The sequence below is a fragment of the Trichosurus vulpecula genome, chromosome 3 (assembly GCF_011100635.1).
Source record: "Trichosurus vulpecula isolate mTriVul1 chromosome 3, mTriVul1.pri, whole genome shotgun sequence".
Lineage (NCBI taxonomy): Eukaryota > Metazoa > Chordata > Mammalia > Diprotodontia > Phalangeridae > Trichosurus > Trichosurus vulpecula.
The window spans coordinates 151,250,892-151,274,538 of NC_050575.1; the positions used below are offsets into that span (position 1 = coordinate 151,250,892).

The 23,647-nt window shown below is 35.9% G+C and overlaps 1 protein-coding gene across 3 annotated transcripts in view; it reads left to right on the forward strand.

Moving 5' to 3' along the window:
* CHD9 (chromodomain helicase DNA binding protein 9) overlaps positions 1 to 23,647 on the forward strand; it is a 193,978-nt gene that overhangs the window by 76,471 nt on the left and 93,860 nt on the right. For 2 of the 3 annotated variants that reach the window (XM_036751099.1, XM_036751100.1), the window contains exons 3-6: positions 4,496 to 4,607; positions 13,390 to 13,533; positions 23,158 to 23,226; positions 23,303 to 23,358. In XM_036751099.1, the coding sequence (XP_036606994.1) occupies positions 4,496 to 4,607; positions 13,390 to 13,533; positions 23,158 to 23,226; positions 23,303 to 23,358 (381 nt within the window). Of the gene's footprint in view, positions 1 to 4,495; positions 4,608 to 5,134; positions 5,192 to 13,389; positions 13,534 to 23,157; positions 23,227 to 23,302; positions 23,359 to 23,647 lie in introns of all 3 variants that reach the window. The other variant, XM_036751098.1, reaches the window with a different exon arrangement.

The window sequence follows — 23,647 nt, forward strand, 5'->3', positions numbered from 1 at the left end:
TGTTAACATTCACTTTAAAAAATTTTTGGGTTCTATTTTTTCTCTCTCCCTCCTTCTCTTCTCCTCTTCCTGAGACAGTAAGCAATTTGATATAGGTTATACATGTTCAGTCACGCAAAACTTATTACCATATTAGTCATATTGTGAAAGAAGACAGACTCAAAGGAAAAAATACACAAAAAAATACAAAAAGTAGAAAGTAGTATGCTGTGGTCTGCATTCAGACTATCAGTTCTTTATCTGGAGGTAGATAGCAATTTTTCATGAGTCCTTTGAAATTGTCTTGCATCATTGTATTGCTAAGAATAGCAAAGTCATTCACAGTTGATCATAGTACAGTATTGCTGTTACTTTGTACAGTGTTCTCCTGGTTGTGCTCACTTCATTTTGCTTCAATTCATATAAGTCTGTCCAGGTTTTGGGTTTTTTTTTGAGATCTACTTTGAGTTGCTCTTATCAAAAATGACTTCTCGCCTACCCTTCTGGTGATGAGCCTTTCTAGATTTACTTAGGCTACTCCTCGGCATATAATCCATTGGCAAACCTGTACTAGAAACTTGCCTGGCTTAGTAGTATCTGCCAAACTTATACCCTGCTGACAAAACCTAAGCAAGCAATACTGTCATACATGAGGCATTAGAATGGGACTTTAGTGAAGGTTCTTTAACACCTTGCTTAATAGGACCATTTTGTCAGTGAGACCAGTCAGTGCACATTCAGCTAAAGAGCAATATGTTCAAATTGTCATTGTTAGTAATCTTGTTGTATTTTTTATTAGCATGGCTTATAGTTATTGGTGATGAAACTTATACAGAAATAGAATATTTTCTGTATTGAGTCCAACCAAATCTTAGATATTTGTTATTTTTATTTTAATTTTGTTTTATGGATCATTTATTTCTGAATATATCCTTTCCCCTACCATATGCTTTAGAACTAGTCTTTGTAACAAAGACTTGTTTAAAAAATCTTTAAAAAAAGGAAAAAATGCCGTTTTGCCAAACTGCCATCATGTCAATCTTGTCCAAAGGTGTATGCAAAATTCAACATCCATGCTCCTTCACCTCTGAAATGAAGGGAAAATGGTGCAACATACATTGTTGTAGTCATTATGTATATTATTTTCCTTGTTTTGCTTTCTTTGTTCCCTATCAGTTCATTAAGTTTTTCAATATTTTTCTGAATTGATTGTGGTTGTTTTTTATGGTGCACTAATATTAAATTACATTTATGTACCAGTTTGATTAGCCATTTCCCAATCATTGGACATCTACTTTATTTCTAATTCTTTGCTAGCACAAAAAGTACATCAATGAATATTTTAATTTATATGGGACCTTTCTTTTGGCTTTTGATATTCTTGGGGTATATGCCAATGGTAGGCCCTTTGAGTGAAGGGGTATGGATCTTTTAGTTACTTATTTTCCCATAATCTAAAATTGCTTTTTCAACGAAGTCTTATATGGAACTTGACTTGAATAATAACAATAATAACTAACTTCATAAGTTTTAAGGTTTCCAAAGCCCTTTACTTACGTTATCTTATTTGATCTTCAAAACTGTTCTATAAGATAGATTATTAGCCCTTATCTATAGATAAGGAAACTGAAGCTTTAAGGTTGAGTTGACTTGCACACACACACACACACACACACACACACACACACAGCTGATAAATGTCTGAGGCAGTATTTCAGCTCAGGTTTTCATGATTGTAAATCCAGCACTGTATCTATTACACTGCCTAGTTGTTTTGTGGACATCATCTACTATTTAGTAAAAGGCCTTTTACTTTTTTTGATCTTGGATTCTAATTGCATTTCAATCAGTCAGGTTCAGTACCTAAAGGAATAGAGCCCCACATTCCTTAAAATCTAACTACAGCATTTAGTAATATGCAAATCATTGGTGGTACATACCACACACACACACACATACACATGAATACAAGGCTGTTTGTGTTAATGAGGTTTTCCAGCCACTTCAGAATTTTAGCTGTTGGTTCTAATGTCTGAAAGGCAAAGAAGTACACATTCGTAGTTTGAGAAAACCAGACTTTTCCAGAATTATAGATCGTTCCTGAATGGTGGCAGTGGTTAAGATTGATATCTTTTTATAGTCAGGAGGGCCAAGTGAGTTGAGGCCTTTTTAATACCCCAATCTCAAATAACCAATTTTAGGTACCTTTTGAACACATCCATGTATCACCAGTGCAATATTCACAGTGCTGACAGCGACTATGAATATGCTGATGTGGTTCTGAATCACAAAATATAACAGACTCTCCATGTGGAAGACAGAAGCAAAACATTTGTTCAGATACCAGAAAGCCAAATCCCAACACCAGTAAACCGAATCCATCATAGCAACAAAGAAGTTAATATACATTATCACTAGAGGGAGCAACTCCATCCCAAGGCCTTCCCACAAACACAACCCTAGCTGCTTGCCTGGGTCCTCTCTCTCCCACTGCTCTAACTGCTCTGACCTCACTTCCTCTCAATTCTGCTTCACCCTTCCTGCTCCACTTTTAGCAAGCTTCTCCCACCACATGTGACTTAGGCTTCCATGTGATTTAGGCAGGTCACATGGGCCTATTAATGGATGGGAAAGATATCTAAATTAAGCAAAAATACATTAACAATACAATCCACCATTCATGAGTAAGCTAAATAAAGATGCACACAAGGGGTTTATAGGATTTCTTTGATGTTACTTAAGGAGTCATCATTCACTTTAGCTATTTCAGGCTATTTGTGCCCTACTTTCTGGGAGAATGGGCCTGTCACAAGCTGGATATTCTATAGTTATCAAACTCAACATATTCAAAACAGAATTCAGCATCTTTCTCCCTACAAACTCACCCTTCTTTTTAATTTTCTTGTTTCTATTGAGGGTAACACCATACTTAATAGTTACCCAGATTTACCCTTTGATTCTTTACTCCCCCATACCCACATATCAGATTGGTTATACGTCTTGTTAATTCTATTTCCACAACATTTTCATTCAGTCCCCTTCTCTCCATTCCCACAGATCCCAGCCTAGTTTGGGCACTTATCACCTCTCTTGCCTTGACTATTGAATTAGATTCCAAATTGGTTTCCTTGCCTTAATTCTCTCTCTTCCCCATTCCATTCTCTGTATAACTGCCAAAATTATGTTAATAAAATATGAATCCAACCATGTCACGCTCCTTCCTGTTCAATAAACTGCTCTTGTCTCTAGGATCAAATCTATACTATGTTTGACATTTTAAATCCTTGACAATGTGGCTCTGACCTACCTTTTTCCAGGCTTTTTACACCTAATTCTCCTTCATACACTCTACAGTCTAGCTAAACAGTTCTCTATTCCTCAGATTTGACAGTCCAGCTCCTCTCTGTGCCTTTGCACAGGCTGTCCCCCGTGCCTGGTATACACATGTTTGCCTCTTAGACTCTCTAGTCAAAGCTTAGCTCAAAGGCCACCTCTTGTGTAAGACTTTTGCTCATCTCCCCGGATGCTGGATCCTCCCCATGGAAAGGATCTTGTATTTATTTTGTATATATTTTGTACAAACATGTATGTATGCATGGTGTTTTACCTGATAAAATATAAATTCCCTGAGGACAAGGACTGTTCATTTTTTTTTGTAATCCCAACATCCAGTGCAGGGTCCAGCACAAAGGAGTCTCTTAATAAATTCTCATTGGTTTCTTTATTGGCTAGATTCATTTGCTGTCTTATATGTTGTAGAAATTAGTTTTAGGGGGCAGCTAGGTGGCACAGTGAGTAGAGCACCAGCCCTGGAGTCAGGAGGGCCTGAGTTCAAGTCTGGCCTCAGACATTTAACACACTTACTAGCTGTGTGACCTTGAGCAAGTCACTTAACCCCAGTTGCCCTGCCTTCCCCCTCCAAAAAAAAAAAAGAAAGAAAGAAATTAGTTTTAGGAGATTTCAGTCTGTACCCTTACTTGCAATAAGAATACATAAAATTGAGTTTCATTGCATTATAATTTTTATACTTTGTGATTAGTGTGATATGGGGATTCTTAAACCATGGCCTTTGTAATTATACAAACCGGTAAGAAAATCCTAGTCTTCTGTGATTCCAAAATGAAAAACAGCAATAGTAAGCAGGATTTAATCATTTGAGAACCCTATACTTCATGTGTATTTGTGGCATGAATAAAATTTTACCCATTTATTTGAATCACATATGTCTATTCAAATGTTCATTGTGAATTTCCTACAGATAACCATCATGTGATTGGACTACTCTTAAGTGATATTTCATTCAATTTAATAAGCCTTTATTAAACATCACTATGTGTAGACATTGTGCTACAGCCTACGGAGACAAAAATTGCAAACAGTCTTTGCCCTCGATAAGTTTAAATTCTAGTGAATACCAGTAAGCTGTAAAAAAGTTTTTCATGTGAATTTGATGTATCTGAAATTATGATGAAGGCTATACTCTTTTACCTTTATTTTTTTTTAAATCTTGAAACAGGAAGCTCATCATTACGTTGGGTAAGAAGCAAAAAAGAAAGAATGTGTCTTCAGATGAAATGTCTGATGCTGAGCAGATTCCACAACGTACATTCAGAGATGAGGATTCCCAAGTGAGTATTTAAAAGTTTTGTTTTGTTTTTTTTTAAAGAAAGACAGACACTCATAGGAACATTTGATTATTATTTTACCTGATGAAAACATGTACCCGTTTTGCTCATAAAAATACATTTCATTTGATAGACGTAGTAATGATAATTATGCTTTATACCTCTATAATGTTTTTCAGTAACTGGATGTATGCAGTTTTAATTTTTTAAAAGTAAAATATAAGAGATGGATCAAAATGAAACATAATTTTTGTAAAGCCTATATGAGTTCATGTAGTTTGCATATGCCAAGTAAAACAGTGATTCTGTTAAAATAACCTAACCTATTAATATTGTGCTTAGTTCCTTTTTTTTGAGGCAATCACCATAGCTTTGTGAACATAGAGAAAATATATAATATGATCATCATCAATCTTCTCACCCTCCACACTCTAGTAACTAAAGTCCTGCTATTGGAAGTAGGGTTAGTGATAGTTGTTTTATGAAGGGGCCAGGAAGCCCCTGAATGGCCTTTCTTCTTCCTTATGCAGCTTCTTATCCAATGGAGAGTAGTGGCTCAAGGCTCCTGGGCTGCTGCAAGAGTTGAGGTAAGGGCAGTGACATAAGCTCCTGATACTATATGGCCTAGATTATTTTCTTCATATATAATATTGTACTTGACCTAAGTAAACCTAATATTTTACTTGTTCAACATAAAGAATTTCTGGTTAATTTTTTTATTAGCATAATGCTGGCCATCTTTCCATTATGCATTTACCAAATAATGAAATGGTAGTGTAGCTAGCTCAGTCTACAACATGTGCTTTTTCTTTGTGCTTCTCACTATAGTATGTCTGTACTTCAATTTTAGCATAAAAGATAAATGTTGTTGGGAAGGACTGTCTTGTAATTAATTACTAAACCAAGCATATCATCCTTGAGAGTCCTTTCAGTGACAAAAAGCACTTAAGTTTCGAAGGATTGTAACTTAATTATCTTTAATTTGGAGTCAGACGTAACTTAAGAAATCTCAAAGGTATGTAAGTGAAATTTATTTATGTTACCTTAGACCTTTAATATTCGATATTTTCTCAGTCTGACTATACCTAGTGGCCTGAAGTTGATGGTGTTGTCCTTCCAGGCTTGCCATGTTTGGAGGGTTTCTGCTTTGCCTTCTGCAGACCCTATTGGGAATATTATAGGAAGCAGGTAATATGTCATAGGAATGAAGTGTTGTTATTAATTAACCATAATGCTTCTGGCCACTAATGCAAAATGCCTGAGTTGAAGGTTGTCTCAATCAATATTAGTTTTGCTTTGATGATGCCCTTAAGTCATGACGACAGAAGATGTTATGATCAGGAAGGAAAGATTTATCAGGTTAAAATAGTACTCTGAAGAACATTATGAAAAAATGAAAATGAGCTAGAAAAGCTATATTTATGGTCTAATAGTATAAGGTCACCACTATACACATTCAGAAAGTAGTCAAAACACTATATAACTGAAAAAAAACCATTTAGTAAAAATATTATTGTTGCTTACAAACTACTTTTGTGAGAATAAATAACATAATGCTTTGCTTAATTTATAGCTGCATAGTAGAATGAAATATAGTATACTGTGAAATTAACCTGATGACATAACAAGCGAACAATTCATGTATGTTTTATTTAGCCTTTAGCATCTAAGAAGTATGATTATTTTTTAAAATCATCATGCCTTGATACATGTTGAAAGAACTGAATTTTATGATAAGATCATGTACTTACTCTATTGGAAGAAAAATATGTTAGATAATAACATAGTTACATTTTTATAAGTGAATCAGTCAGTCAGCATTTATTAAATGACTACTGTGTACCAAGCACAATGCTAGATGCTGGGGATACAGATAAAAATGAAATAATTCCTGCCTTTAAGAAGCTTTATATATGATTTAGGAAGAGTGCCTTAGATCCATATAACCATGAGTTTACTGTCTACTGAAGATACTAGATAATCTTGAATTCTTCCTGGAAGTACATAACTTTTTCACAGGGAAAAATAGGAACTTCATAGAAAGTAACTTTTGTTCCTAGAAAAAGATTCCTTTTTACCAAATTTTAGGTCCTTTCATGAAAAGGACTCATATGTAACATATCTATATATGAAATAAAGCAAGGGGAACAGGATGTTGAGGTTGATAGGTTATATTTTATTACTTGAGTATAGAGGAGATAGAATCCAATTCAGTATAATCGTTTTAGTATATCTCCTTCTTTTCCTACCTATTGAATGGGAAAGTTGAAAAATACCTTTTTCATTAATTGCAGTGGCCAAAAAATTTCTCACACCTGTACCTCATGAATAAACTTCTTCAAAAAAAATTTCAGACTACCTGGGTATGTCAAGTATCAAATAACACACACAAGAAAATTGAAATTATCTTTGAATTTAAGGGGAATCCATCCACTGGTTACACACATAGCATTCATTAGAGGATATGTATTCTGCGTGTACTCAGAGCATTAGTTAGTTAAAACATTGGTCAAAAGTAGTACAAAATTAGAAAATAAAAAAAAGGAGACAACACTGCTTGTGATTATAACAGTTTTGGCATATTTAAACAAACTGTTAATGCTAGGAAATAGAGATAAATAAATTAATTCTTAATATCACCATGCCTTGATTGTTTAATTGATATAAAATTCCACAGTGAAGGAACCAAAATATCTTAGAAATTGCCTTTTCCAGTAATCATTTGATCTCCTTGTCAATTGAGTACAAATTCATTTGCTCAGCAGCCCATAGGAAGAGGATGGAAGATTGTAAGCTGTATGGCATAAAACCCCTGTCTAAGAAGAATCAAGGTTGTGGGTTACCCAAATGGTAATGGAGAGCCACTTAAGTATAAAGTAGGCTTCATCATATTATCAGTGATGACTTGTACACCAGAAGTGGTATAAAAAGATAACATTAAGTTCATATATCATCATAAAAGGATGAAGCAGTAACAATGGATAGTCTGCTATAGATGTATGCACAAAATATTAAGAAAACCAAAAGGTCGCCTCTAAGACATTGGGTGGATAATCTCTGGAGGATTTACAGGAACACATGGCTAAGAATTGGGTAGGATGATGTGGTTTTATGGAATTACTGTGATCTTCCAGTGGTTGAGAATAGTAAATACACCAAGGAAATCTGTCAATCAACAACATATATTAAGTTTCTAGTATGTGCCAAGAACTTCACTAGTTACTAAGAACACAAAGACAAAAATTAAAGTCCCTGTGCCTCAAGGAAGACTGTATTTTCTGTCAGAGGGGATGACATGTACATATTAAAATAATATACAAAATAAAGTAATTTAGCTGTGGGGATTAAAGAACAGCTTGATGAAGGAGAATCATGACATAATGGATGACTTACTGGACTTGGATTTATGAAGACATGGCTTCAAATCTCATTCCTGACCCTTAACAGCTATATAACCCAGAGCATGTCACTTAGTCTTACCAGATTTCAATTTTATATCTATAACTGGGTATAATAATAGCACCTGCCTTAGAAGTGTTGTTATATGGATCACATAAGATAAAGCGTATAAAGCACATTGCATGAAAATGCTATATTAATGCTAATTATTTCTATTATTGGCTGTTGGTACTTGAGCTGAGGTGAGGAGGCAGAGCATTCCAGGAATGAGTGATGGCCTACACAAAGGCGCCAAGAGGGGAGATGCAGTGCCATGGCTGAGTAATTGCAAGGAGACCAGTTTGGCTAGAACTTAGAGGGCAAGAAATGTTGTGATATATAGTAAGGCTAGCAATATGAGTTGGACCAAGTCACAAGGGGCTTTAAAAGGCAAACAGAGAAGTTTTTATTTTGTCTTAGGAATAGTAGGGAGTCATTGAAGCAGAAAAGTGAAGTGGTCATACCTGTGCTTAACAAAAATCACTTTGGCAGCTCTCTGCAGGATGAATGGGAGTGAGCAGAAACTTGAATTGATGAGGCTAACTAGGAGGCCATTCCAGTAGTCCAGGCAAGAGGTAAAGAGGACCTAAACCAGTAAGTAGGTAGCTGTGTGAGTAGTTAGAAGGGAAGAATTTGGGAGATTTTGTAGACTGAGAAATGAAAAGGCAATGATGATGATGATTCTAGCTAACATCTATGTAATACCTACTGTATGCCAGGTACTGTGCTAAGTGATCCTCACAACTCTGAGAAATAGGTATTATTATTATCTCTATTTGACAGTTGAGGAAACTGAGGCAAACAGGTTAAATGATTTGCCCAAGGTCACATAGCTAGTAAGTGTCTGAGACTGGATTTGAACTTAGGTTTTCCTGATCCCAGACCTAACACTCTATCTGCTGTGCCACCTAGGTCTGGCAACTGATTGTATTTGTGGAGTGAGGGAGAACGAGAAGTTGAGGATAACACTGGGGTTAATTAACAATAGCAGATACTACAGCGAGGACGAAAAGGATGAAAATTTAGAAAATATCAGAATTTACAGATAGATCATTTAGTAACTTTTGAGCAAATAGTTGTAATTGAGTAATGAGTTTGAATGTAAGATTGCAGTATTGAAGAGTGAGAGGAAAGTAAGCCAAAGCAATTAGTGTAGAAAGTTGGTTTCTTGTTTTTTAGAGTTTGGCTGAGAAAAAGAAAAGAGATACAAGGATAAGGGTGATAGCTTAAGGGAATGATAATATATTGTGAAGTTTTTTAAGGATGGGCTATACCTTATTTAGCAAATTAGGTAGCAAACTACTTAGAGTGCTAGACTTAGAGCCACTTTTCCTTAATTTTGAGCATAAATAGCAGTCATTTGGCCATGGCAGAACAGGAAAAAAAATCACCACAAAATTTTCCCTGTTCCCTACAGTTGCTGGAACTAAAAGTTAAAGACCCTATCATTGTTACTAGTAATTCTCCTCAGGTTCTGTTGTGGGGAAATTTTACTTTTTCCTTTTGAAAACCTGTGCAGTAGCATTGTTCTCTCAATCAACTTTCATTACCTCCAAACAATTTTGTTTTAGTTTTTAATCATTCAGTTGTTTCTGATCCTTTGTGCCCCCATTTGGGGTTTTCTTGGCAAAGATACTGGACTAGTTTGCTATTGCCTTCTCCAACTCATTTTATGAATGAGGAAGCTGAGGCAAACAGGGTTAGATGACTTTCCCAGGGTCACATAGTAAGTGTCTGAGGCCATATTTGAACTCAGGAAGATGAGTCTTCCTTAGTTCAGGCCTGGCACTCAGTCTCAATCTATGCCACCCAGCTGACCCCCAGACAGTTTTGCTATCCTTAAACTATAATAGTGAGTGAAATTTTCTCCCTCCATCTCACCCTTTGGAATAGCCTTCTGGCTTCCTCTAAGCTTGGGGAGAGATCTGTGGCTTATAATCTACTCTTTGTTCATTTCTCTCACTTATTGTCTACTTCTGGCCATGTGGAGACAATTTCTGGCCTTCTACCCTTGACCTTGTGGGTCATTTCCACTTGTGTCATTTGCTCATTTACTTGACCATCCTCTAGTCACCACTGAACACATTACCTTGGAGATAGATTGGTCTTTCATATTCTTAGGTTGCTTAATGACACAAAAGTATTAGTGAAATATAATTATCAGAATGAAAGGAAGAAAACATTGCACAGAGGATGATAGTGTACCCAGATACCATAGTGGCAGAGGCCTAGGAAGAGAATGAGACAGAATCCCTTATGCCAACAAATAGAGCAAAGATTAAACAAAGAGACACAAAGTATTTGATGACAAATGGATGAATTCCTATCTATTACCTGCTCCACGGTAGTGTGGCTCCCTGTTGTCTGTAGGATAAAATACAAACCTTTGACCTTTAAAGCCCTTTACGACCTGTCTTCAGTAGACTACTTTTCAGGCTTATTATTTATTATTCCCCTTCAAAGCCTACTGTTTAGCCATGTTGGCTACTTGCTGTTCCACATGCATATGTTCAGCCTTCCATCTCTGCCATTACATATATCATCATTCTTGCTTGGAATACTCTGCCTTCTCACCTCCTCCTGTAAAAATCCCTAGCTTCCTTCCAAGCTCCGTTCAAGTGCCACCTCCTCCATGATGCCTGTCCTGATCCTCTCCGCTATTAGTATTCCTCCCCTCCCATCAGTGAATTACTTTGTAATTTGTATTCGAATTTACTTAGTATCAACTTTGTGTTTACTTAGCTTTGCACATGTTATTTTCTTTGGTGAGCAAAGACTGTTTCATTTTTGTCTTTGTATCTCTAGCACCTAGCACTGGGGCCTAGCACTTAATCAATGTTTGTTGATTAATAGGATGATTGATACTCCCAAGAACCATTATTGTACATGAAAATCCCTTTGTCCCTTGTGACAGTAACCCATTGACCATCAATAAAATGTGGCTTCCTAAAAGTTCTGTTCAGAATGGAGTTGAGCAAAATTATTTTTTTTAGACTCACATAGCTATTCATCATTATAAGCCTATTTAATTTATTGTCCAAAACTGTCAGTTTCTCATAGTCATTCATATCTTCCCTACAAACCTTGAAATTGAGTGTCACCAGTGTATATTTAGGAATTTTCCAAAACCAGGCACCAATTTGCTTTTTATTTCTTTTATATAACTTCAAGGAGTTGAATTTTTAAAGGCTTTTTTAAATTGCTTATATTGTTACCATACTAGAAATTAAGAAGTCTAAAAGTTTTTTCTACTTTTTCTTTTTCCTAAGGATGCATAGGTTAAAATTTCTTTTAAGCGAAGATTCCTAGTTAACATAGCTCTTTATTATGAAGATTCACATATAGAATACTTAATGGGTTGCATTCTTCAAAACAACTACTGTTTTTAAAGAAAAAGGCTTATGAGTTTTTTGCATGGTTAGCCTATAGGTTTTAATCTTGTCTAATATTGTTATCATAAAAGAGTTCAAACTGCATTTTAAACTGAGTACACAAACACATGTAGATTCTTTCCACATAGAGGAACTTTTTTATTTAGTGGAAGAAAAATCTCATTTAAAAATTTTCTTGATTTTGTAGGCTATTGGCTAAATTTAAGATCTCTTTTCTACTATAGCAAAAATCTTTGTTAATTTGGAAAAAAATCTATGGGGAGATAGCCAATATAAATTACTGAGAAATCTAAATCATAAAATGTTTAAAGAAATGTAATCTGAATAATTTCAAGGTCATAATGATTTCAGGGTCATTAATGATTCCTATCCTTTTTGAATTGTAGCACAATTTCATGACACTTCTTTGCTTTCTAAAAGTACTGTACGGTCTCTACATAGTTCAAAACGATTTCCCAGTGTCCTAGGAGTTAATTGGCAACATCCTGGTATTTTATAAAACTAGGGCTAGAAATTATTGGAAAAAATAACTGAACCAATGGACAAAGTGTTGCCACATGGAGAGATGTCAAGCTACATCTATTTGAATAAGTAGATATAATAATTCATAGTGAGCATGGCAATCATTAGCAGTGAATGATTTTTAAAGATATTTTCAAATAATTTTATTTCTGAATTATGCTCTTTCCAGTGTTGTTTTCACTATTAATTTATGCTAGCAGCCCTTTATAGGTAGTACATACATAAATTTCAGTTCTACTGTTGCAAATTGTTATGAATTCTTCAAATTAATAGCATATTACATATATACATCGATAAAGCATATAATTCATTTAAGTAAGATGATCTTCAAAGTTAAGCTAAAAGAAAAAAATTTTGCTGAGGTTGCAGAAGGGCAACAATGAAGGAGAAAAGCAGCAAAAGTTTCTGTGAAGAACAAAATTATTTTAGCTCTACTTAACCTGATGAACAGCCCTTGTGGTTATTTGTGGAATGCAAGAGTCCATAAAAAGTATGAGGTTTTGTGCCTGATAAGTAGCTTATGATGGATAGTTTATTTTTTAGTTTAAAATACACATTTTTGAGTTTTAAATGTATATAAAATTTTAAATTTAAAATAGGTACAACAACTTACCTTTATGAAAACTTGTTTTAATTTTTGAGTCCATAGTGAAGTATATAACTTCTAAATCTGAGTCAGAGTTTTGGTGATTAAATGTAATCATCTCTTACATGATTTTTTATAATTTAGATTTTAAAACTATAATCATACTCTAATCGTATTTCACTTTGGTATTTCACTTATACCATTGCATAGTATTTGTAACAAAGACTTTATCCTATCTTTACCACAATATTACCTTCTTTTTAAAGAAAAATTAGAAGTAATTAAACTTTAATTCCTTTTCCTGATTTAAATATTTGATGGCTTTAAAATTGATCATTTATTTTCCATATGCTTTTTACTTTGTTTCTTTTTAAAGTGCAAAAAACTTCATATTGCCTTTATTTTCATTAAGACTAAGTCCGTCTATTCTCAGGTCTATACTATCAAGCTAATTATTTAGACAATAGTACACTTTGAAATATATCTGCAAAACTATACAAAAAATAATAAAAGCTAGAAATACACATTGCCTAAGTAATAAAATAGCTGAATGAAAGAGGTGAACATTTTGAACTTCTTGAAGACCATCAATGTCAGAATTTTGAGAAAATTCTTTACTAACCAAATTTCGTCTCCTGAAAATTCAGGAAGCAACTTGAGGTTGCAATCCTTTTATCCTTTGTGGCAATGGGCAAGTAATACTTTTCCTTTTGTTATCAGAAAAAAGGGGAGGGGGAAGAAATGTCCTAAAATTAGTATGTGTATATGTTGACCTTTTGAAAATATTAAATTACATTCATTCTTTTAAAATAAACCATAAAATTGCTCCTTTTATGGTTAATTCCAGAAGAGAAGATCGAATCGCCAAGTTAAAAGGAAAAAGTATGCTGAAGATGCAGAAGGAAAACAGTCAGAAGAAGAAGCAAAAGTTTCTGTGAAAATCAAAAAAAGTTCAGCTTTACCTGCTGAGCAACCTTTGCAGTTGTTTGTGGTAAGCAAAATTACAAAATGTGACAGGAAAAATATGAAAACTATCTTTAATTCCTTTTAATTATTTTCTTCTAATTAGTAAAATGTTTTTCTTGTGATTTATACCTTATCTCATTAACAAGTTTAAGAAGTTCTGGCTTTTCTTTCTGCTTGTTTATTTTTTAAGAATCTAAGATATTCCTTTAAGAAAAACATTCTAGTAATGTTTTCTCTTATTTTTCTTTTGTAATGATTTTGCTCCCCTTTCTCTTTTTAAGTTAGTACTTTATTCCTCTGATTAATTTTGATTGTACTAATTTGATGCTAGCTCACTCCCATACTCTTTCCCATTCCCTTTTATATGCCTTTTTCAACATTCCTTTAATTTAGGTAAACCTCCCTGCTTTCTTTCCTTCCTTCCATTTGTCTATCGCTTTCTTTAATGTATATGAATATAGACAAGGTAAAATAAGAAGCATTTAGACCAGGCACATGCAAAGCACTGGAAATACAAATAAAAGCAAAAAGAGTCTTTGTCCTCAAGAAGCTTACATTCTGATGAGGGAGGACAGTACATAAAAGGGAAGGAGAATAAGGTACCGCCGTAGAGGTATGGTGTTGGAAGTCTGGAAAATCAGGAGCCCTGCTAGAAGGGGACTGGGCCCTTCTCTAAGATGGAGACCTCAGGAGGAATTCACCAATGGGAGAAGGGAGCCAGCATGAAGGAGAGGGGTGAGGAAGCCCCAGGTGCTGAGGGCAGCTGCCAGGGTGAGACTGCAGCTGAGGCATAATGTTGAATTCTGGGAAATCAGAAGCACAGCCAGGAGAGCAAATGAAGGTTGACAAGTTTGAGTGCTTCTCAGAATTGAGTGCTTCTCAGTGCTCCAGGAGGAACTCACCAATGGGAAAAGGACTTTGGCATGTTTGTCTGAAATAACATTCTTTTGTGTCATTCTTTTTAAGAAGTCTTTCTTTGCTTTGTCCTATTCTTTTTTCTCTTCCCTTCCATTTTGAATCCTATTCACCAATACTGCTTCATGAGCTATATTTTTATTTGTTCTTTTTTTATTCTTTCTGTGCCTCTCATGAATATAGAACTGCTAATAGCAATTTGTTTAAAAAATTGAATTCCCCTCATCTCATTTCTGGGGCAATTAGGCAGTGCAGTGGATAAAACACTGGGCTTAGAATCAGAAAGACTTATCTTCATGAGTTCAAATCCAGCTTGAGACACTTACTGGCTGTATGACCCTGGGCAAATCACTTTACCCTGTTTGCCTGAGTTCCTCACCTGTAAAATGAGCTGGAGAAGGAAATGGCAAACTTCTCCAGTATCTTTGCCAAGAAAATACCAAAATGGGGTCACAAAGAGTTGGATACAACTCAACAACATCATATTTCTATTTTATTGCATTTGTACATCTTACCCCATATTCCCTGTGTTTTGCTGAATGTCATTATTAGAATGATCAATTCATGAAGGAAGCAATGTCAAATGGAAGTAATATCATGTGGAAGTCACCCTATGTCCAGAGTCTTGGTCCTGCTCCCTTCACCATGACCTCTTTCCCCTGCCAGCTATGAGTGCTGTTTATCCTTGGGCTCATATATCTCCTCTCCTAGAGTGAGATGCAGTCCTGGGAGGTACAACTCTTTCTTGGAAAAGAGTGTATTCTAATGTCTAAATTCTCCCATTAGCAGGCCCCTGCCTCTTAATATAGACATATACTTCATTCCCCATCAGAGAGACTAAACAAATCACTATTCTTTCTCTGATTATGGGTGGACTGTGCATAGAGAGGGGAGGAGAGGTATATCTCTGGTTCCTGAGGCATTTCTTCATTTTTAAAATTTAACTTTATTAGGTTTTTTTAATTGACAAGCATTTATTTTCTCTCCCTCTCTCCTCTCCCCTCTCAATCAAACAAGGAAAAAGAAAGAAAAAAAAAGAAAACTCATAACAAATACATACAGTTATTCAGAGCAAATTGCTGCATTGGCTATGTCCAATAATGTATATCTCATTCTGCATCTTGAGTCTATCACCTCTCTCTCAGGAGGTGGGTAGCATGCGTCATTTTTGGGCCTCTGGAACCATGATTTGTCATTATGTTAATCAGTGTTAGCAAATCTTTCAAATTTGTTTGTCTTTATAATGTTATTATTGAATAACCTGTTCTCTTGGGTTCCATACAGTTCAGTATGTATCAGTTTATGTGTATCACCCCAGTTCTCGTTGAAGCTATCCACCATTTTGTAATTTTTTTTAGTATGATAATATTCCATTACCTTAATGTACCATAATTTGTTTAGCCATTCACCAGTGCAACCAAGGTGACAACCAAATAAACCCCTTTAGTCTCCAGTTTTTTGCTACTACAAAAAGAGGTCCTGTACATATTTTTATAGATTACAAGCACTTTTCCTCGTTCTTTGACTTCTTTAGATTATAGGCCTAATAATGGTACTACTTGGTCAGTGAGGCATTTCTTTAAATATTCAGTCAGTAAAAATTTATTCTAACTATAGTAGTAAGAAAAGAGACAACATTAGCTATAGTTTCTTGTGTGGAAAAATTAAATACTTAATGTTAGTTTATCATTGTGATTTTACCTAATAGAGTAGAACCCTAATATGGTAGACAAAGTATTGGCACTAGACTTAAGAACTCTTGAGCTCAGACCGGGTCTCCAGCTTTTACTAGCTATGTGACTAGGCAAATTAATTCACTTCTTTGAACTTTAATTGCCTCACCTCTAAAATGGGGTTAATGGTGCATATAGTATGTACCTCACAGGATTATTGTGATAGCATCTTTAAAACATTTTGTAAACCATAAAACACTATGTAAATATCAGTTGTTATCATTATTAGTATTACTGTTTTCAAGACTTACAATTAGCATATGGTATATTGTGGATTAATGAGGTGACTCAGTGTACGAATTCATTCATATATTGTGGCCAAAAGAGTCCATGTGACCTGAACTCTTCCTGGTTGCCAACCCTTTATCTAGGTTTATTACTTGCATAGTGAAATTGTTATTTAGCATTTACCCAAATTCACTCAACATCCTTATATAGCCTCTTTAGAATTGTTATTAGTGTCTCTTGAAAAGGCTTTGTCAACTTCAGAGTTACACAAATGATGAGCTATTGTTATTGTCTTGAAGGCCATATTAAATAGTTTTGAGAAATCTTACAGTTAAAAAAATTTTTCATCATTCCCCTAGAGCTTACCTACTTCCCCTAATTTCCATTTCTAATGATTGCATGACTATATACTCTCAATCGTCTGGACTCTACATCTAAAACATCTTTGGCTCTTTTGTATCCTTCATTTTCCACATCTAGTCATTAGAGGCATCTAAGTAGCACAGTGCATAGAGTGTTAGTCTTTGAGTCAGGAAAACCTGAGTTCAAATTCTCCCTCAGAATCTTAACTTTGTGATACTGGGCCATTAACGTCTCTCAGCTTTCATTTCTTCATCTGTAAAATGGAATAATAATAGTTCTTACCTCATATAATTATTGCGAGGATCAAGTGAGATAATATGAAAAGTACTTTGTAAATCTTAAAGTACTATATGAGTGCTAGCCATTGTTTATTGTTGTTAATTATCAATTGTCAAGTCTTGTTAATTCAACCTCCACAAGATCTCTTGAATCTATCTCCTTTCAATTCACACTACCAAATTTGTTCGGGATTTTTTCACCTCTCACTTAGACTATTGTAAAAAGAACCTAACTTGCCTTGAAATCTCCCTTTTTTTTGAAATCTAGCCTCAGACACTTGACACACTTACTAGCTGTGTGACCTTGGGCAAGTCACTTAACCCCAATTGCCCTGCCTTCCCCCCTCCAAAAAAAAAAAAGAAATCTCCCTTTTCTCCAGTCACTAAAACACAGATTTTGGAGACCACATGTCCAACCCATACCTGACTAGAATTCTCTCTATAATATCTTCTGCAAGCAGTCATCCAATTTTCACTTGAAGACTTCAAAGGAAATGGAACCCAGTGCTTTTTGATACAGCCCATTTTATATTGACAGCATTCGCTAATTTTTAGGAAGTTTTTTCCTTATATAGCATTCCCTCTGTGGTATCCTCTCATGGTTGGTTCTACAGAGGGATGTCTACTCCAGTTTCAAGATACTCTAGGTCTGTATTCTTAAAACTTGCTTACGTGCCCCTACCAGTGAATTTGCCTTCAGTCAGCCAGAGGACACAGCTATCTTGAAACCCATTTACTGAAGATGGAATAGAAAGAATAGTAGCTATGAAACATCCTTCCCTCCATCCCCCAAAGAACCTGGGATTCAACTCCAATAAATACAGATAGAGCTAGTGGGAAGCATAGGCACATGCTATTAGTGTATGATGAATTTGTACAATATGAGAAATAGACACGTAAACAGATTCATTCATACATTGTAGCCAAAATTATACACAGATTATACTAGTAGAGAGGTATACACTTAGAAAGCACAGGTAGCAGAGATAACTCATACTACAGCGTTCTAATATCCCTTCTCTTCTTGTGGTGTTCTTATGCTGCTCCCCTTGTGCACCACATCTCTTCTGGGCATATCACTCTGGAGATTCCTGGATCTTATCCCTACTGGGCACAGTGAGTCCTACTAGGCAAGTAATTCCATTGCGACATGCCAAGGCCGATTTGGCAGACATAGGGGAATCCCTGCTCTCCCCAAGAGGTACGAAGAGTGATTCTGTCTAAAGAGCTCAGTTGTTATTCCATGGTAGGCTCTTATCAACCACTACAATGCACACTCCTCAATGCTACACTGCCTCAAACCAATCTCTCAAGCAAGGGTTCTTAACTTGGGGTCTTTGAATTTATATATTTTGATAACTGTATTTCAGTAGTATAATTTGTTTCTTTGTTATCCCTATGTATTTTATGCATTTAAAAGTAGCATGTTGAGAAAAGGTCCCTAGGTTTCACTAGTCAGGCAGAAGTCTGTGACACAAAAAAGTTTTTAAAACCCCTGTTATAGAGACTGTTTTGCCACCAGAGAACTAGCAGGGCCTTCTAATTCTATCAGGGCACTTAGGTGGTGTAGTGGATACAGTGTGGGTCTTGGAATCAAATAGACTCATCTTCCTGAGTTCAAATCTGGCCTCAGACACTTAGTAGCTGTGTGATTCTGGGCAAGTTACTTAACCCTGTTTGCCTTGATTCTTCATCTGTAAAATGAGCTGGAGAAGGAAATGGAAAACCACTCCAGGATCTCTGCTAAGAAAACCCCCAATGGGGTCACAGAAAGTCAGACAGGAATGAAAAACAACTTAACAACAACCACCTTGATTGAAGGACTTAATTATACTTCATTTAAGCCCTTAATACCTCCTTGATACCTACCTGGCCTTTGTTCTATAATGTCATCACCTAGAGCTTGGGGTGATAGTGCGGGGGGAATCAAATAACCAGGGTACTTCTGATCAATTCCTCATTTCTAGTTAGACCAAACCTGAGTCTGCCTATCTGTAACATTTACCTATTGCTGACCATGCCCTCCAGGTCTAATCTGAGCAAGTCAAATCCCTTTTTCCATATGATAGTCCTTTAGGTACTTAAAGAAAGCTGTCATGTCGCTCTAAATTTCTCCAAGTAAATATTCCTGCTTCCTTCAACTGATTCACCTAGGACATGATCTGGAGGACCTTTTGGATGGTTTCTTATTAATCAGTGACCTTCCTAAACTGTGATGGCTAGGATTGAACATAATTCTCTAGATATAATCTGCCCAGGGCGGTACAATGGAACCATCACCTCTGGACATTTGCCTCTCTCTTTTAATGCAGTCTGAGATTGCATTGGCTATCAGATCACATAGTTTTTTCAAACTGAACTTGTAGTGAAATCCCTAAGTCTTTTTTTTTTCAGAAGAGTTGCATATTGATGCCCCTCATCTTAAACTTATGAAGTGTACAATTTTGCATTTATCCCTATTAAATTTCACCTTATTAATGAGATTCAGGGTAGCTAGGTGGCACAATGGGTAGAGCACCAGCCCTGCAGTCAGAAAGACTCATCTTCCGGAGTTCAAATCCAGCCTCGGACACTTATTGTGTGACCCAGGATAAGTCACTTAACCGTGTTTGCCTTAGTTCCCTCATCTGTAAAATAAGCTGGAGAAAGAAATAGCAAACCACTCCAGTATCTTTGCCAAGAAAACCCCAAATGGGGTCACGAGTGTGACACCCAGTATGGGACGCAACTGCAAAATAACTGAGCAAAAGCAAATGAGATACAACCCAACATTCTAGCCTGCCTAGATATTTTTAACTTCTGACTTTGTTCGTATTGTCTTAACCTTTTAGGTTTGTCATTTGAAAACTTGGTAAGTATACTATCTTTATCAAAGTCCTTGTTAAAAATATGAAATGGCACAGGCTAAGTGGAGCTCCCTGGGACATACTGCCATAGACCTCCCTCCAAGTTGACATGAACACAGTATTAAGTGCCATAGGGATCTGGTCTTTAAAATAGTTTGCAGACTTGACTTTTCCTTTCTTTGAAAATTGGGGATGGTTGTCCCTCTTCAGTCCTGTGATGCCTCTCCCATTTTCAGCATTCTTTCAGAGGTCACTCACAGTAATTCATCAATCTCATCTTCCAGTTTTTTCATTATCCTCCAGTACTGGCTTGAATTCATCAAGAGTAGGCAGATACTTTCTAGTACAGTTAGAAAGAGAGCTAAATTTGGAACCAAGCTTGAATTGAAATTTAACCCCTTACAACTTAAAATATCTTGAGCAAGTCGCTTTCAAACTCTCTGAGACTCACTTCAAAGAATCACAGAATTTGAGGGTTGGAAAAGACCACTCTGTGTGTGTGTGTGTGTGTGTGTGTGTGTGTGTGTGTGTATTACATTAGATTTTTTATATGAATGGTTTTGCTGATTTTTTTCTCTTACTCCTTAAAAGGAGGAAATATAGGTGATGAATAAATAAACAATATCAATAAAATACTAACTTTAAAAAGGGAAGAGATTATAGTGACTATGTTGTTCACTTTGTACGTGAAGAGTAATCTCCATTATAATATACCCAGCAAATAGTTATTCAGCCTCTGAAAGTCACCACCTCTGTAGTCCTTTTCATTTCTGAATATGTGATCCTATGATCAAGTCAGGAATCATTTATTAAATGTTTACTATGTACACTGGAGATTTTTAAAAAGACAATAATAGTTCCTGCTTTAAAGGAGCTTATGGTCTAATGGGAGTAAGGACTTGCAAACTGTGTACAAATAAGATATGTACAGGATAAATTGGTAATAATCTAAGAGGGAAGGCACTAAGATTAAGAAAGACTGGGAAAAGCTTCTTGCAGAAAGTAGGACAGATTTGAAGAAAACCAGGAAAGCGAAGAAATACAGAGATACACAGAGAGAATTCCAGGCATAGGAGACATCTAGTAAAAAAATTTAGACACCAAGACAACCCAGAGTTGGGAGATATGGAGTGTTACATGCAAAGAACAGGAAGGAGGCATGTGTCAGTAGACTGCAAACATGAAAGTAAGGTATAACAAGATTAGAGAGGTAAGAGCAGGGCTGGTTATGAAGGGCTTTAAAAGCCGGATGGGATTTTGTTTAATCTAGAAGGTAATAGAGAGCCATTAGAATTGACTGAAATAGGAAGGTAACATCAACATACTTGCCCTTTATGAAAGTCAATTTGATAGCTGAGCGGGGGATAGGCTGCAGTGGGGAAAGGCAACCAGGAAGACCAGCCAGCAGACTACTGCAGCAGTCCAGGTGTGAGATTATTAAGGGGGCTGCACCAGGGTGGTGTCAGTATCAGGAAAGAAGAGGACATATTTGAGAGATGTTATAAGTCATTTGTGCTCGACCTGTGGTAGAGCATTCTGAGCTCACATTGGTCTGATCAGCTATAGTCGGACACATTGTAACTTGACTCTTAACATAATGGTGTAATTTTGGTCCTCTTAGAGAATGAAGGACAACAACCATAAACAACAGGACTTGACAACTGATTGGATATGGGGAGTGAGAGTGAGGGGTTGAGGATGACAACTGATTTGCAAGCCTGGGTGACTTGGGGCTTGATGGTGCCTGTGACAATAATAGGGAACTTAGGAAGAGGAGAGAATTCTAGAGAAAATATGAGCTCAGTTTTGGACATGATGAATTTAAGATGTCTGCAGGACATCCAATTCAAGACGTCTAATCGGCATTTGGAAATGAGAAACGAGAGGTAGTAAAGGAGGGGTGTTAGGGCTAGACAAATAGATCTGAGATTCATCTGCATGGATTTGATCATTGAATCCATGGGAACTGATGAGATCACCAAGTGAAATAGAACTGAGAGAGCCAAAGCTACCTGAAGGGTACCCAGAGTTAAAAGGCACAACTTGGATGAAGACAAAAGAGACAGAGTCAGTCAGAGAGGTAGGAGGAAAGCCAATAGAGAGCAGTGCTATAAAATTCTAGAGAAAAAAGTATCAAGAAGAAGGTGACTGAGAGGCCAGTAAGGATGAGGATTGAGGAAAAAACCATTAGATGGGACATTTAAGAGAATATTTGGTAGAATTGGTAATAATAATATTAATAATCTTGCAATTTCAACTCCCAGTTATTAATTTGCTTTGTTTTTTTCTGGTTCCTTGGGTAGAAATAAAAATGAACTGTTAATTGAGCAGTTCCATTTTCTCTTTTTGTCATCCATTGGCATCATCCTATCCACCCAATGTAGCGATTTTGTCCTTTCTTTGATCTTACTCTTTCCCACAGTATACTAAGAAAACTCTTTTGGTTACTTTTAACATGCCTTGCCAGCTTCAGCTCATTGTGAGCTTTATTGCAATTGACACCATTTTTATAGAATCAAGCCACATTTTTGTGTTTGTCCATAATTATCTGCCTTTGCTTTCATCTGATGTGTGTGTCTTTTTCAGTCAATGAGTCCCTGTGCATCCACATTGGACTTTTTAGACCTCTCACCTTTTTCTGTTCTTTGAAATTGTTTCCATTTATGCCTTTAGAATTTTATTTTTGAGAATTTTCCCTCCCTCATGGGCTGAATTGCTCTGTAGAATTTTAATCCCTGGGATTCTACCTAGCCTTTCTCTGAATTCCTTAGCATAACATTGAATGCCCTTTTTAATTAGACTTCATCCTACCTTTGCAGCTTTATTTCATACTATTCCTTTGCTAGCTGTTGCTGATCTTGTCTTGCAAAATTCTGCCTCTGCATTCAATATGCAGGATATCTGTTCCTTCATGTCTGTTCCCCCTCATCTCTACTCATTGAAGTCCTCCCCATTTTTAAGGTCCAGATCGGATGGCATCACCTTTCTGAAGCTTTTCCTCATTTCTTCTGTTAATCTACCATAGCTGAAAGTAATCATTTCCCCTGAAATTTTTCTAGAGCACCTTACCTGTTTATCTTTATTTACTACAAACACATTCTACCTCATCTCATACTTACTTGTATAGACTCATCTACCCATTAAGTTGTAAGCTTCTTGAGAGCAAAGGTTTATTTTTATTTCATTTTTGTCTTTGTGTCCTAGATGCCTACTACAGTGTCTTGGACATAATAAGTTTATAATAAATGTTAAGTTGAATAAAATTTAAATTTCCCATTTTTCTTAGGAGAATCCGAGTGAAGAAGATGCTGCAATTGTGGACAAAATACTGTCTTCTAGGATAGTAAAGAAGGAAGTGAGTACTTGACTATTTTGTATTGTGTATTTCATGTTCTTTCTGAATTGTAGTAATTGTTCTTTTTTTCTCTTAGGTATCACCTGGAATGATGATTGATGCAGAAGAATTTTTTGTAAAATACAAGAATTAGTGAGTATTGATATGTTTAAGACAGTAAGAAAAGGAGACTCTGGTTTAAAAAGACGTACAATATTTGGAACATTGGAAAGCTACTATCACCCTAATTTACCCTTTTTAAATTTTTAATACTAATTCTGTTTTTATTATTTAAATTATTGAATTAGCCTAACTGAAAGACTAAGTAGAAGCCTATGGTCCAAAGTCCCTTACAGAAAATTAAACAAATTTGTTCATTATGTTCTTGTTTTTGAGATGCTTACATTTATATTTTATGATCATCATCAACTCACATGGTGTC